The sequence below is a fragment of the Artemia franciscana genome, chromosome 15 (genome assembly GCF_032884065.1).
Source record: "Artemia franciscana chromosome 15, ASM3288406v1, whole genome shotgun sequence".
Classification (NCBI taxonomy): domain Eukaryota; kingdom Metazoa; phylum Arthropoda; class Branchiopoda; order Anostraca; family Artemiidae; genus Artemia; species Artemia franciscana.
The window spans coordinates 25436317-25451922 of NC_088877.1; the positions used below are offsets into that span (position 1 = coordinate 25436317).

The 15606-nt window shown below is 35.8% G+C and overlaps 1 protein-coding gene across 2 annotated transcripts in view; it reads left to right on the plus strand.

Annotated features, from left to right (window-relative positions):
* Nucleotides 1–13918, plus strand: part of LOC136036246 (gamma-aminobutyric acid type B receptor subunit 1-like) — a 194719-nt gene extending 180801 nt beyond the window's left edge. For both annotated transcript variants that reach the window (XM_065718359.1, XM_065718358.1), the window contains 3 exons: nt 4369–4548; nt 8262–8408; nt 13740–13918. In XM_065718359.1, the coding sequence (XP_065574431.1) occupies nt 4369–4548; nt 8262–8408; nt 13740–13829 (417 nt within the window). In that variant the 3' untranslated portion in view covers nt 13830–13918. The remainder of the gene's footprint in view (nt 1–4368; nt 4549–8261; nt 8409–13739) is intronic.
* The last annotated feature ends 1688 nt before the right edge of the window (nt 13919–15606 follow it).

A 15606-nucleotide genomic window follows, 5' to 3' on the forward strand; every position in this document is an offset into this window, starting at 1 on the left:
TTAAGAGGTTGAAAGATTTGACTTGTTGAAGCATGTGGTTCAGCTGAGGCTTGTTGCATCAGGTTCTCTAATGGATAGGCCATAGTGTCTGTTCATGAACAATTTGAGCCATTCTCATGTGGCTGTTTGTGCTTGATCTAGGTGTCAAGAACTGATGCTTTTGAGAAGTTAGCCATAGCTAGCTCATAGGCTAGCTCATATAGCTAGCTCATAGCTCATAGGCTCATTTAAAGCCCTTTAAATGGGCTTTAAAGTTTTAGGGTGTCAGCCCATAACATATATTTGATGAGTATATGACATACTCTCTAAGCTACTCTTTTAGTTCATCACTAAATGTTTGCCTCGGATTAGCATAAATCATTGTAAGCTCCTCATCATCTGTTTTTACTTCCTTTTTAATGAATAAAAAAAAATGTAATTTTGTTGATTTGGTAAGTCGTAGCTGCCTCCCTTAATGTCATTTTCTCCGCCTTAACAGCTTCACATGCTGTTTCAAATGATTGTATTGGTGTTTTGCCTTTTCCCGTCATTTGCGCTCTAGTACGTTTTCAACATGATCTAAATTGAATAAAATGACCGTAAACATTATTCTGGGGCACGTTGATACACTGTAACAATCTGGCTCCAAACTGCCGTATTAAATTACCTTCTGTGACACAGTGTTAAGATAACGTAAGATTGAAACTATAATAGCTTAATCAATCAAATCTAAATTAATTTGGTAGTTGAAGGGTTCCGTCAAAAAGTAGCAATTCTTTTGTTCACTGAAACACGACATAAAAAAATGTATTTTCCATTTATAAAGTCACATTTTTTTCATCACACATTAAATAACTGTTTCATAGCTCTGAAACTACCAATGCAGCTGCGTCAATGTAAAATGACTTGTTTTCTATAACCCGCTTGGAGGTTCAACATTCATATGGATTTTAAATATCTGTTGTTTTTTTCATCAACCTGTCACAGTCTCAACTAGCCCCCCTATGGTACGACTGCGCATGAAAGACTTGAATCCTTACCAAAAATTGAATTTAGTCAAATAGATGATTGACTATAGTCTTCAGACTGTGAGTGACTCCAGGTACACACACTACATGGGAATATTGACTGAATCATAGCATTGCATTATGAATTGAAGAGTGCTAGAAAAATTTGGGGTCCCTGGACAGATATGGACCTGCTTGTCCCACTTGCATCTCTAGTATGCTTCACTGAAATGATCAGAACTCCCAGACAATTTGCATTGGAAGTCGAGGCTTTTCAGAGCTTATCACAAACAAGATAACCTCCAATTGCATAGATTAAAAAAAAAAAAAAAAAAAAATCTGAAATACTTGAGCAGAGACGATCCTAAAATTTGGCTCGTTTAGCATGGGACCTCCAGTATTTTTGCTTTAACTTGTAAATGAAGTACAATCAGGTTAGAAAAGTCCAACATTGATCTAGGATCCTATTTTGACCAGTGATGTCAATTCAAGAATTAATTAGGGAGCAGGGGCAAAATAGTACTTTCAAAGTCAAGGCAGGGGATAATTTTGATATTTTTTTTTTTCAAATTTTATCTTTAAAACAGTGTGTTTTTCAATGGAGGTATAAAGATCTATTTTTCAAAATCTAGGGTGAGAGGGGTAAAAAATTTGTCCCATTTCAGTTGAAACCCCCCCCCCCCTTTTTTTACAGAGATAGCAATAAAACATTGGAAAACGAACAAAAATACTACATTTGCTGCTACGACAACAAAAAAAACATCCCACAGCAGAGGTAGTTTAAGAAGGACAGAGGTGCACTTGCCCTGGGCGTAGAAATTGTAGGAGCATAAAAGTTCAAATAAATAATCTAATGGTAACAATCATTTTAGATTTTTTTCACTTTTTTATTTAAATAAAATAAAAGAGGCAGTTCATAAATGAAAAAAAATAATAAATGATTAGTTAATTAATAAATAGAATTAAATTAAAAAATAATGGAAACAATTAATTTAATTTATTTTTCGATTTTAATAAAAAAATCAATAATCATTAAATAACTTAAGTAATAAATGAAAAAATAACTAAAAAATTAATTATTTGATAAAATGGAAATAATTTTGCTAATAGATAAAATTTTCAGAAAATTTGGCCTGAAAATTAGGGATTTGGTGCTAATCAAGATTTTGTACGAGCTGCAAAAGAGACCAGAACCGCTATTGTCCTAAAGCTCTTAAGAACCTACCAAAAATGACACACTAGTGCCCTTGGCGGCAATAATAGCAATAATGCATGTGATCAAGTGGATAAGTTAAAATAGCTTCATGGGATATGAGTTACGGTCGTCCTTACGACATTGCTTGAAGATAATCCGAATTAGAACATAAAGCGATTTCTGCTCGTTTGGGTGACTAAGTCAATGCATAATCCAATTCAAATTAATTTTAAGATTTTTCTTAGAAACTTGTGGAATTTTGTCGCATGTCCTAATAAATAATCTTAATTATTTTCCTGAATGTCAAAATTATCATCTGCTGCGAATATTAATCACTCGGTACTCTAATTTGAAGTTCCGTAAGTTATGTATGTCGAAACCTCATGCGTCATTATGGTGCAATGTCTTTGTCTTTTGAATTTAAGAAACATGCCTAAAATGAAATCGCACAATTTATTTCTATCAAGTGCTTCGCATTAAATACCATACAACAAATTATATTGAATTTATATATATAATAATGCTGACTTATAATGATAAAGACATGGTTCCCTTCAACTTAATGCTGGAATGTGATATTAGGCCTAAAGACAGTCACAGAGGCCGTGGGTCCTTATGTTCCACCATGTTTCCAATATTGCAATTCTACTTTTTTTTAAAAATAAAATACTAGCAGTTACATTACAAAAATAAAGATTCGAGACCGAATTCTTAAAGAGCAAAACAAATTTGAAAACTCTATTGAAGGTACACGTTCTAAAAGCCAGGAAAGATGCCATGTATTGCGTGACACCTTCTCGGCGGATTCAGGATTTTGTTTCTGTTATGTGGGATCAGACATGGTTTATTCGCTTTTGAAGTAGTTTAATTTTTCCTGGAAGGGCATTTAAAACCATTTTAAACATTTACTTAAGCCTTAAGTTATGTAATTAGTCCCGCTTTCTAAGGCTGTAATGAGAGAAAGGTTGAGATGGTTAGGGCATGTTCTGCGGATGAAAGATGACAGATTGCCGATGATTGTCCTTGGCGGCCAACCGTATAGGGCTAAACCTAAAGCAGGTCTTCCACGGTTGGATAAGTGGATGCCATAATGAAAGATTTTAAGTGAAATGAGAACTTCCTCGGAGGGTGTAAAAAGGAAAGCTTTGGATAGGTTGGGATGGAGGTGGAGCGTGCGCCACTGTGTTGGCCTTAGCTGGCTCGGTGATGCGGTGAATTTTTGGTAGTAGCAGTATGTAAATAATGAGCAACAAAAGATGAGAGAATTGCTTGAATGGTTGTTTTCTTTAAAGTGGCTCTTTTGCTAATAATTTAGCTGGTTCCACCCGCTTGATCAATGTCAACAATTGTTCGTAAATGTAATGTTCTTTCTAATATTTGAATTTAAATACTTTTAAATGAAACATAAATTTTGAGAAATGTGTGAAGCATATGAAGAAAAATTATTTAATAACTATTACGAAATCGTAGTTTGTATTAATGACTTGATTTTTTTTTACATAAATCCAAAAATTGTAAGTTTTTTCTCTTAATTACCATTGCTTTAGTAACACACTTCTCTGAACTCAGTGGGTATGATACTCTTGAAGGACCTGTCTCCATGAACACAATATACTGCTTATACAGCTTTTTGAAAAAATCCTTCGTCAAGACTTACAATTGGCATTCCTCCCAATTAACAGAGGCTTTCTCTTATCCTTTTTTTTTGTTCACTAGTCTGTAATACCCTGAAAATTGTTCTTCTCAAATTTCTCCCAGTCTTTATTCCTCCGTAGTCTAAAGCCCCAAGTTCGATTTTACCATTACAAGTCATCATCAATACGAGTTGTCTCGAAGAAAAGTTGCTTATATAATAAGTTAACTGACGAGTTGCCCCATGAAGATCTTTTTACACGTAATAATTCCTATTTCTTATCTTTCTTATTCCATCTCAAGGACTGTGTAGGTCATGTCCCTAAGGAAAATAAGTCCTATCATAAGTATCAAATAGTTTTACTAACCAAAGGAATTCCTAATTTGTTCCTATTTTTTTTATTAGTATATATTCAAAACTAATAACTACGCATTTCTTTCGCCTTTTTACTCTGAATTAAAAAAAAAATAAAACTAATTTATTAAATACTATTAATTTTGAATATAGGGAAGGGCCATCTATTTATTCAATAATTTTATTTAAATTCATTACAGAGTCGCCAGCAGGACGCAAGACTTGCTGGAATGGCCATTTATAACGTGGTCGTTCTTGGACTTATAACTGGTCCTGTCTCCTTGGTAATCGCTTCACAACCAGATGCATCTTTCGCTTTTTCCACGCTTGCGATTGCATTTTGCTCTTGGATATCCATGGCAATTGTTTGCGTTCCGAAGGTAAGATGAATAAAATCTTTTTCTTACTATCGACTCCCTAGTTACCTAGCAAAATCTAAGAGTTGGCGAAGAGTTCTTTGGTCTGTGATGAATCAAGACTCTCATTTATTTATTGAAACTTGTTGATCACACTTAGAATTAGAGGGGAGGGGCGAACCATCAGGCAGTGATTCTGACCTACATTTCAAAATATCCAGATTCTGTTGGCCTGTATGTCATTGTCCTGTCAAAAGGGCTAAACGGGATCTGTTGGTAATGAGTGGGTTGATTGATTGTATTCCTTCTTGAACATGTTGCTTGTACTATGAGAAACAGGGATATACTTCTTGCCTCCAGAGTTGGAGTGAGTATAGAGAGGGGCTATAAGATACTGTATGTTTGATTCTGATCAAGCAGTTTTTATAGAAGACAACAAATTGCACCCTGGAATCACATCTGGATAAGTTATCCCATTCTTATATGTATTACATAAAAAAACTAGTTTTTTTTTAACTGAAAGTAAGGAGCGACATTAAAACTTAAAACGAACAGAAATTACTTCGTATATGAAATGGGTTGTTCCCTCCGCAATCCCTCGCTCTTTACGCTAAAGCTTTTAATTGTTTTAAAAAGCAGAATTGTGGCAAAGAGTCAAACTTTAGCGTAAAGAGCGAGGGATTGCGGAGGGAACAACCCATTTCATATACGGAGTAATTTCTGTTCGTTTTAAGTTTTAATGTCGCTCCTTACTTTCTGTTAAAAAAACTAGTTTTTTATGTAATTTCTGAACGTTTTTGAATTAACGCATATTTGATTTTGGCTCTCCACACATAAATTATTAAAATGAAATTTGCATATTAATTCCTTTTTTGGCTAAATGGCTTTCTCTTAGTTTTGATCATACGATTTTGAGAAATAAGGGGTGGGGAAGGAGGCCTAGTTGCCCTGCAATTTTTCGGTTACATAAAAAGGCAACTATAAATTTTAATTTTTAACGAATGTTCTTATTAGTAAAAAATATACGTAACTTAAGAATTAACTTACGTAACAAACTTTTATATTCTTAAATGTTTATTATGTATATAAGGGGTTTTGTACCCTCGTTAATACCTCACTCTTTACACTAAATCGTAAGTTTTGTCCCAATTCTTTAAGTATGACCCCTGAATCAGAAAGGCCGTAGAATAAATAGTTGAAATTACTAAAAATACTATAGCATATAGAGCGAGGTATTTATCTCCTCCTAAATACCTCGCTCTTTATGCTAAAGTATTTTTAGAACCCCTCATATGCGTAATAATGTCTGTTCGTTTTAAGTTTCAATGCTACTCCTTACTTTCAATTGAAAAAACTTTTCCATGTTTATTTTTTCATTGTTTTTTTTATATAGTAATTTTAGAAAATCCTGTGCCCTTTTCATTGAATTTCTGTTCCCCCATGACATATTTCTCCAAGGAAAGATTCTCCCACATAGCCCCCTCCCCTCAACCCCACCCCCAAAACCAAAAACTAACACTGGTTAGTTTGGTCAAAAACACTGGTCAACTAAACACTGGTCAAAGTTTTTAACTTGCAGCCCCTCCCCCAAGGACTGTGGGGGAGTAACTAATTCCCAAAGACATATTTATTATGGTTTCCGACTACGTGGAACAAAATGGCTATCTCAAAATTTTGATCCGTTGACTTTGAAGAAAAAATGAGCGTGGGAGGGGGCCTAGGTGCCCTCCAATTTTTTGGTCACTGAAAAAGGGCACTAGAACTTTTCATTTCCGTTAGAATGAGACCTCTTGCGACATTCTAGGACCACTTGGTCGATACGATGACCCCTGGGAAAAAAAAACAAATAAACACGCACCCGTGATTTGTCTTCTGGCAAAAAATACGAAATTCCACATTTTTGTAGATACGAGCTTGAAATTTTTGCTATAGGGTTCTCTAATACGCCGAATAGGATGGTGTGATTTTCGTTAAGATTCTACGACTTTTAGGGGGTGTTTCCCCCTATTTTCCAAAATAAGGCAAATTTTCACAGGCTCGTAACTTTTGATGACAAAGACTAAATTTGACAAAACTTATATATTTAAAATCAGCATGAAAATCCGATTCTTTTGATGTATACTTTAGCATCAAAATTCTTTTTGTTTAGAGTTTCGTTTACTATTGAGCCGGGTCGCTCCTTACTACAGTTCGTTACCACGAATTGTTTGATTCCAGATACTTTGAAAAACAGAAAATTAGATTCATAATCTGGATATTAAATCATTTCGAATGTATTTTAACTTTGATTTTATAAAATTTTCGTTCTACAAACTGGTAAGAACTCATTTGATTGGAAATTGGAAACTCTAATGCCCTTTTTCAGAGTGAAAAGGGACTTGAGGGCAACCGGCCCCCTTTCACGTCTTTTTGTAGCTGCCCTCCTTTAAAGGCATCCGATCAAAATTTCGAGACAGTAATTTGAAAATAGTGTAAAGGTTATTTTGCCTCCAGAAATTTCTTGACCCTCCACAGTCCCTAGAGCAAGGGCTGTAAGTTATATAAGCTTCTCGTAGTTTACATACAAAGTTTGTAATTGAGAAAGGAGGGCACGTTTGATCCCGCGTTTTCAAAAAGGCTTAAGGTTGAACTTTCAATGTTCAACAAAATCAAAGTACACTATTTGTATGATAGCTGCCAAAAGGGCGTATATCTCAGAAGTGCCTGAGGTTATTAATCTAAAATTTTCAGGGCATGTTGAGGCTTATACTGAAAAGTGATCAGAAGCCAACAACTCTCCGCCCATTTAAGAAGCTCCACAATACTGATCAACTAAGCTTCCTAGATGTGGCATTTTAAGGTTCGTGCCTAATCCGGTATGGGCTTCTAAATTCTTTTTTCGGGATATTTAAGGGAGAGTGTTGTAGGATCTTAATGAAATTTATTGGAGAATAGAAACTAAGCTGTTATTTAGGTTCTTTAGGGATCAGGAGACTTGAAATGACCATTGCAAGGGATCAGCAGAGGAGATCCACAAAAAATTTGTCGTCAAGACATCTCAATTTAATAAGGCTCTTTGGGAAGTAAAAAGATATTGCCCTACGTTTAGCAAAGACGGCTATTAGATCTCTGCAAACCTTTGTCAGAGGTAAAAGCAAATGTCTCGCTTGTTCCTATAATGGATTCCTCGTGCCCTGGTCCACTTTATGTGGAGGATAGCGACCTCAAATTCTTGATATCAGAGTATGTGTCAGAAAAGGTATCAGATATTAAGAAACCTTGGCAGGAAGTAAAAGCTGGTGTCTTGCTTACGCTTTTTTGGAATCAGGGCAAGAATAAAGCTAAATGGGGGAGGTAAACTGCTTCTGAAATTTCATCTTACCAGCACTGAGAAGGGGGAAACACCCCTCTGGATCTGTGGGGCAACGCAAAGCTTAAGACTTTTACAATTCCTCCCAAAGATTCTTTCTATATTATTTTTTATAGCTCATCTGTTTCTAGTTTTTTCGAAATAACCCATCTCCCGTCTGTACTAGCCACCAAAGAAAAAAAAAAAATCTTGCATACTTTACAGTTGTGATGCATACCATCTGTGTAGAACAACAGCTGCGCAACGCCTCATGAGATGCGTTACGCTTAACCTTCCATGTATGCAATTTTACCTTTCACAAAACTGCACAGTTTGGGCACTATTTACTTTGTATTATTTGGGTTCGGAACTAAATATTCATACAGTTGAAACTTTTTTTTACTTTTAGATTGTAAGTATAGTTCAAAATCCTTCATCAATGGGTCTATTGGAAAACAGTACAAGCCCAGCTGCCAAGGCTGCCATTCGCAACGACGAAGAGAAACTGCAGCGACTTCTTTCAGAAAACGAAAGGCTTGAGAAATTAATTGCAGAGGTAAGAGCATGGCGCGAACTATTTTGATCTATTACTTAAGATGTGGATGGGTTATCAAGTCCAAATAAATCAATTCCAGCATCAGCATCTAAATCAAATAATTGAGGAGGTAGGGTCAAAAGTGGTGGGAGAAACGGTGGCCGCCCCAGATTAGGCTAAAATGAAACTATAAAAATGATTGTAAATCTTTGTAGAATCTGTTATTTCATTTCTTTGATTTTATGATTCCATTTTTCTTGTGGATTGGACCCAGTTGGATTTCATTTTCCTGGTAGATTAGACCCAGGCAGCTTGATGCTTCGACTTGAAATACTTAAATCCACATGTTTATTTTTTTCAGTTTAGTGCATTTTGAAAAAATTTAAAGCCCTTCTTTAGTACTGTGAGGTTCGAAAAGTTTTTATGGACTCAGGCTAAAAAAAAGTCGTGAATTTATTGTTTGTGCCAATTCAATAGTTAAGCACCAAAGAATTCCTAGAGTTAATTCGAGGAGGCTAAGTATCCAAGGTCTGTAATTCAGTCAAATATATTAGTGACCGGGGACGCGCTTGGGGGTCGGAAGAGGAAATCATGGCCCTCATCTAGCTTTTAAGAGATGGAAGTAAAAGCCTGAAAAAAGATTTAGATGTAAAGTGAAAATTTTTAGACCAAATTATTAAGCGTATTGACTCATTTTTTTTAGGCCTCACTGTTTTAGGCCTGGGAAATGAGTGATAAGAATGCAGCTACTACTCTAACAGAAACCACCAAAGCTAAGGATCAGTCGCTAAAGCATTAGTTCAGTGCCCGTGTCTATTGCGAAATTGTTTGTTTTGCTTCGTAGTGTTAATGTTATTCAGTTACAGGAGCTGTTAACAAACTCAGATCGGCAAAACCAGATTATAATAGCTATAGTTTGTTGTCAAGATTAAATACTAGCTTTCATTTTCTCACCAGGTTGACCAAATGCAAACTGAATAGTTTGTCCCTCTCCCTTATCGGTGCTGTAACTACCAAGACCAACATTGAGTTCTACCCTTTGCATGGGCTGTGAGCACACTGGACCCTCCAATGCGAAAGAGGTTTCTTGTCAAAGTAAAATCAAATGGGCATCCTATAATCTTGCCGATCGTCCCTGCTTCAGTTATAAATGCAGAGGTGCTCATAAACTTATATATCTCATTAAATGAACATTTATCTGCAAGCTATATTATTGAATACCTGTAGAAATCTGGGGAAAGTAAGCAGGCAGGGTGTGTGAAAGCACAGGATTGATGACCCCCAGCTCCCCATTGCACTTCCTGGCTGAATGGCCATGCAGTGGAGATCAGTACCGTCGGTTGGGACCTTAAGGGTCTAGTGCCGTCTTACTTACTACTTGCTTATATTATTGAATACTAGGGAAGAAGTACCAATTAAATCACCGGTAGCCCAGGCTTTTTGTGTTACGAATGATGTTCTTTGCTTTCAAGAGGATCCTCTCACTCCCAGCAGTTCAAATTTGTTCATCATAGCTGACTCTTTTGTAGTATGTAGCCACTTGAAGCGCCACCAGACACACTGTGGCTGGCTGGTGGAGTAGAGGTGGAGTGCACTCATGCTAGAACACTCTCGCGATTGCGATCGTTTCTCAGCAGTTATATATGCCAACCAGTTATATACCCTCTGTTAAACATGTCACACCATATTCAAAAACTTCCTATTAAAAAAAAAAAAAAAAACGCTCTAAAGTGCCTTTCCAGCTGCTCATCCAAAAATCGTCTTTACCGTCTAAATAGAAGCCAATCCTATTGAACGTATATTATGCAGAAATAGTGCATGCTCGACGCGTGGCTGAAAATGCTTCGTTTAGCCTTAAAAAACCCATTTTGATCGTTTCATTTCTTATATTTAATTAAATAAGAAAAAAAAAAGTTTAACTGAAAGTAAGGAGCGACATTAAAACTTAAAACGAACAGAAATTACTTCGTATATGAAAGGAGCTGCTTCCTCATCAACGCCCCGCTCTTCACGCTAAAGTTTGACTCTTTCTCTCAACTCTACTTTTTAAAACAGTGAAAAACTTTAGCGTAAAGAGCGGGCGTTGATGAGGAAGCAGCCCCTGTCATATACGAAGTAATTTCTGTTCGTTTTAAGTTTTAATGTCGCTCCTTACTTTCAGTTAAAAAAAACTTGCTTTTTTATTTAATTTCTGAACGTTTTTGAATCAATGCATGTTTTGATTTTGGCTCTCCGCAGAGGAATCATTAAAACAAAATTTGCATATTTTTTTTTTTGCTAAATGGCTTTCTCATAGTTTTGATCGAATGATTTTGAGAAAAAAATGAACGGGAGAGGAAGCCTAGTTGCCCTCTGATTTTTTGGTTTACTTAAAAAGGCAACTAGAACTTTTAATTTTTTACGAATGTTTTTATTAGTAATAGATATACGTAACTTATAAACTAGCTTACGTAACGAACTTTTGTATTTTCATGTTTTATTACATATATGAGGGGGTTCACCCCCTTTTCAGTACCTCGCTTTTTACACTAAAGCTTAAATTTTGTCCCATTTCATTAAGAATGACCCCTGAATCACAAAAGCCGTAGAATAAATAGTTGAAATTACTAAAAATACTTTAGCGTAAAGAGCGAGGTATTAGGAGGAGGTGAGAACCTCATATGCGTAATAATTCCTGTTCGTTTTAAGTTTTAATGCTGCTCCTTACTTCCAGTTGAAAAAACTTTTTCATATTTATTTTTTCATTGTTTTTTTAATAATGCTAGAAAATCCTGAGCTTCGTTCATGGAAATTTTCTTCCCCATGACAAATTCCTCCATGAAAAGTTCCCCCAACATATCCCCTCTTCTTAGCCCCAACCCCAACCAAAAAATCTCCCTGAAAACGTCTGTACACTTCCAAATAACCATTACTATATATAAGCGCTGGTCAAAGTTTGTAACTTGTAGCCCCTCCCACGTAGACTGTGGGGGAGTAAGTCGTCCCCAAGGACATAGTTGTAAGGCTTTCGACTACGCTGAACAAAATGGCTATCTCAGAATTTTGATCCGTTCACTTTGGGAAAATAATTAGCGTGGGAGGGGGCCTAGGTGCCCTCCAATATTTTTGGTCACTTAAAAAGGGCACTAGAACTTTTCATTTCCGTTAGAATGAGCCCTCTCGCAAAATTCTAGGACCACTGGGTCGGTACAATCACCCCTGGGAAAAAAAAGAGAGAGAAAAAAAAAAAAAAAAAAAACACGCATCCGTTATCTGCCTTCTGGCAAAAAATACAAAATTCCACATTTTTGTAGATAGGAGCTTGAACATTTTTGTAGATATTCAGCTGATACGCTGAATCTGATGGTGTGGTTCTCGTTAAGATTCTATGACTTTTAAGGGGTGTTTCCCCCTATTTTCTAAAATAAGACAAATTTTTTCAGGCTCGTAACTTTTGATAGGTAAGACTATACTTGATGAAACTTATATATTTAGAATCAGCATTAAAATGCGATTCTTTTGATTTAACTATTGACATCAAAATTCCATTTTTTGGAGTTCTGATTACTATTGAGCCGGATCACTCCTTACTACAGTTCGTTACCACGAACTGTTTGATTATCTTTGAGCATGCTAGTGTTTTTGTTCTCAGAGCCCGTATAGGAACTGAGAAGTATAGCTGTTGGTCTAGTGATCTTTACCTTATTGGTTCCTGTGCTTAACCCAAGCTTTGGTTTAATATAAAGAAAGAATGTGACATTGTGAAACGCCAGAAATTGATACTGACCAGTGGTTTAGTCATTTTTCGGCTAAATTTACTGAATCCGATCCAACTCTATCTAGTGAAAATGAAGGAAAACTTTAAGATCGACTGTGCGATTCAAATGATCAGCTTAGTTTCATCTTTAAATTGTCTCAATTCTGGTGTGTAGTTTTAAGTTGCAAAAAACAGAAATCTCGTGGTGCAGACTCAATTTGTACGAGCTGTCACGAGTTAAGTCCTACTTTAATAATTAGAACACTCAGTTATTGTTTTCAGGTGATTTTCTGCACTGGCCTAGTTCCCTTTAGTACCGGAGTAACTCCGGTACTGCAAAACAAAAGACAGTTGCTCGGCTTTTCCTATTACCCTCCCTCCAGTTCTGTGTTAAGTATTTGAGTTAGTGATTGTTTCTGAAATTTCTGGTAGGTGTTCTAAGTTATATAAACAGTTTGGTTACATGCATAATAAAGATTGTCATGACACGCACTACCTGATCGCTAACCTGTAGCTGCACGACAGTGACAATTATCGTGTTCTTTACTTTGCCGGGTTGAATGGGGCTAGAGCCTTTGATCAATGCACTGCAAATGGTATGCAGACATTCTTATGACAGGCCATAATCATGGGCCGTTAATAGTCGTTACTGATTTGCATGATTGTTGTTTATTGCAGAGTTACTGCAAGTTGAATGCAAGAGCTACGTTTACTGTTTTGCCTGGCAAGGTTGAGCTTAAAACGTCCATTTTAAGGAAAAAAAGTGATTAGACAGGGTACAGTTACTTCACTTTCTCTGCTGCTTGAAAACACTGTTGCCAAGTCGCAAGGGGGGTTTCAAGTCCTTGTATATTTGAGATTTTTGATGCTTCTCTGGCAGATTTCCCAGGTGACATCCCTTAATATTAGTTGAATAATTTTAACAATTGGAAAAAAAAATTAGGATTTTTGATCGTGATTATTAGCGTATTGGTCTTTAGTTTGATGAGTTTTAGACTGAGTTTTTGGCTTATAATAGCCACTCTGATCGTTTGCTAAATACCCAGCTATTTGAAGATGCGTTCCAAGCACTAAAAACATTGAAATATCTTGGTGTCACAATTTACTCAAATTTTCGTGCAGTGTGGTAATTTTTAAAGCGATTTTTATTAGTAAATCTATGAAAACATAAGGTCTGATAGTTTCATTAGTTTGATAGTTTTATTCAGCTTAAATTTAGTCATAGTATCTTAACTAGGGCGTAGTATGCCTTTTTTGTCCCGCTTTTGCTTGCCCTTGCGTAATTTTGGTCTCTTTTTTTACCCGTTGCATTATAGGAATATAAAGTTGCTTCTATGAGCATGTAAAATATTCTTCGGATACCTCCTAGAACTAGTAATAAACACTTGTCTTGTTTTTCTGGAGCTGCTAATCCTGTGATAGCGATGCGAAAAAAATTGGAGGTACCAGATGCAGTTTACTGGTGAAAAACCAGTAAACTGGTAACAAGCCATATTTGTTACATTTATAGTGGACAATAAATATATCCATACATATGTGCTAAGTTTTGAGACATAGTTTTCATGTCTTATGTCCTAAAAATATGCTACAGTCTACTAAAGATTTTTAAATTTCAGAAAGACGAAAAAATCATGCTTCTACGTCAGAAAATCAAAGAGAGGGAACTCACGTCAAAAAATGGGCAAGCATTAACGACATCCAAATGATCATTCGCGCAGAGTAAATATCTAAAACTACATATAACTACTTGGTTTTTAGTTTCACCTTGTATGTCAGAATACACACGTCGTTCATATTTGTCTTTCTGTGATAATTTTAGGCTTATGTGGTTTCTTGCGGACCCAATTCCCAGTATTCAACAGTAGAAAAAAGTTTGAATATTAAGTTAACGAAAAAATTGGATGATTATAGATGAAGTTGAGATCTTTATGAGCAATAATTTCCGATGGCATTGGTGGACATTCAGTTTTGCAACCATCAACAAAGTAGTAATGGCAATGCCGCACAGACAGATTTAAAGTTTCAACAGAAAGGTTTGTCCACCAGCCTTCATTTTTTCTGATTGATCAGTATTCAGCTAAACTTTTTAAACCCTCATAGAGAGCTTGATCCCTGAGCCAGGCATATGTGCCCCCCCAGAACATTTTAATTTTTTATATTCTATGTAACTTCACATGGTTTTGCATTTTTAGAAATCCCTCTCTTCTACCCAAACAAAATGTCAAACTTCCTTCGGAATACAATCAGTATAAAATTTTCCTGATTTTCACTATCTTAATTAAAATTTCAACATTTATAATATTTTCAATCCTTTAACGTTAAATGAAAAAGTATTATAGTCCACAGAACTAATTAACAGTATCCTACGCACGTGCCTGGAGCCCTGTTTAAGACCCGTTGCAGAAAATTGCTACCTGTCAAATGCCTAGGCTCTTTGGTTAATTCATTGATTTACTTTTGTCAAATTGTTATTGACCTTGCTAGAATAAAGTCATTAAAGTAAGTCTTCATCAACTTGGAAACCTTCCCAAATTTTCCATATTATTGAGAGATTTCATGATTACAAATTTCCCCTGACCAAAAGACTGGTGGTGGGAGGAGTCTTCTCACAGTTACCAAGCTTTTATTTCTTTTGGACAAGCCGTAATTTGAGGGACCTTAGTTTTTCACCATTTTGTCAGGGAACTACACAAGAAAAATGTTAATATTTGTGGTTTTGTGTAATTGACAAGCAGCGGAAGGCCGGGGCAAAAAAATTGTGTAATTGAACAATTGGAATACAAAAATCTGCTGTATGTAGCCCATACAGGTGGTGTGTAACGACCCTATTTCTTCAGATTTTCGAAAAATCCATCCAAATTGACAAAAATTCTATGGAAATCAATAAAAAATTCCAAACGATTCTGAAATCACCGAAACTGTAGCTCACATTAAAGGAATTTGAAAAGATTAATATTTTGTTTTAGTGATTCTATCTCCTACTGTTTAATTGGAGTCCCTGTTTAATTATAAAAATTTACGAAAAGGTAACAAAATTAAAGTATATTTGGAATAATACTAATCCAGAGACAATTTGGCTAAATGGGCATATATTTTGTTAATTGGTAACAGTCGATGCCCAGTCTATTTAAGGGGTGCCATACCCGTTACTCTGTTCTTCAAAATCGTTAATCACGAAAAAGTTGAACGGCGATTCCCTAAAGAGACTGGTGTTATTCATTTTTTCAAGGTGCAGGTGTTTGTTACGTGTTAGGGACGTGTTAGAGTTTTCTTCAAGATGCAGGGGTGTCTGTTATATAATATGGATTGTTTGTTACGTAATTGTTTACCTACGTTGAGGATGACGTAATCTTGCATGACTCAATAGATCTAATGGTTTACCCTCTGCAGTATTGAAAAAAAGTTCAGTGTGTCAGCATTGAGGATATTATTCTTGTCATATTCTTTAGTAATGGATACTTTTAGACTATTAGAAATTGAAGG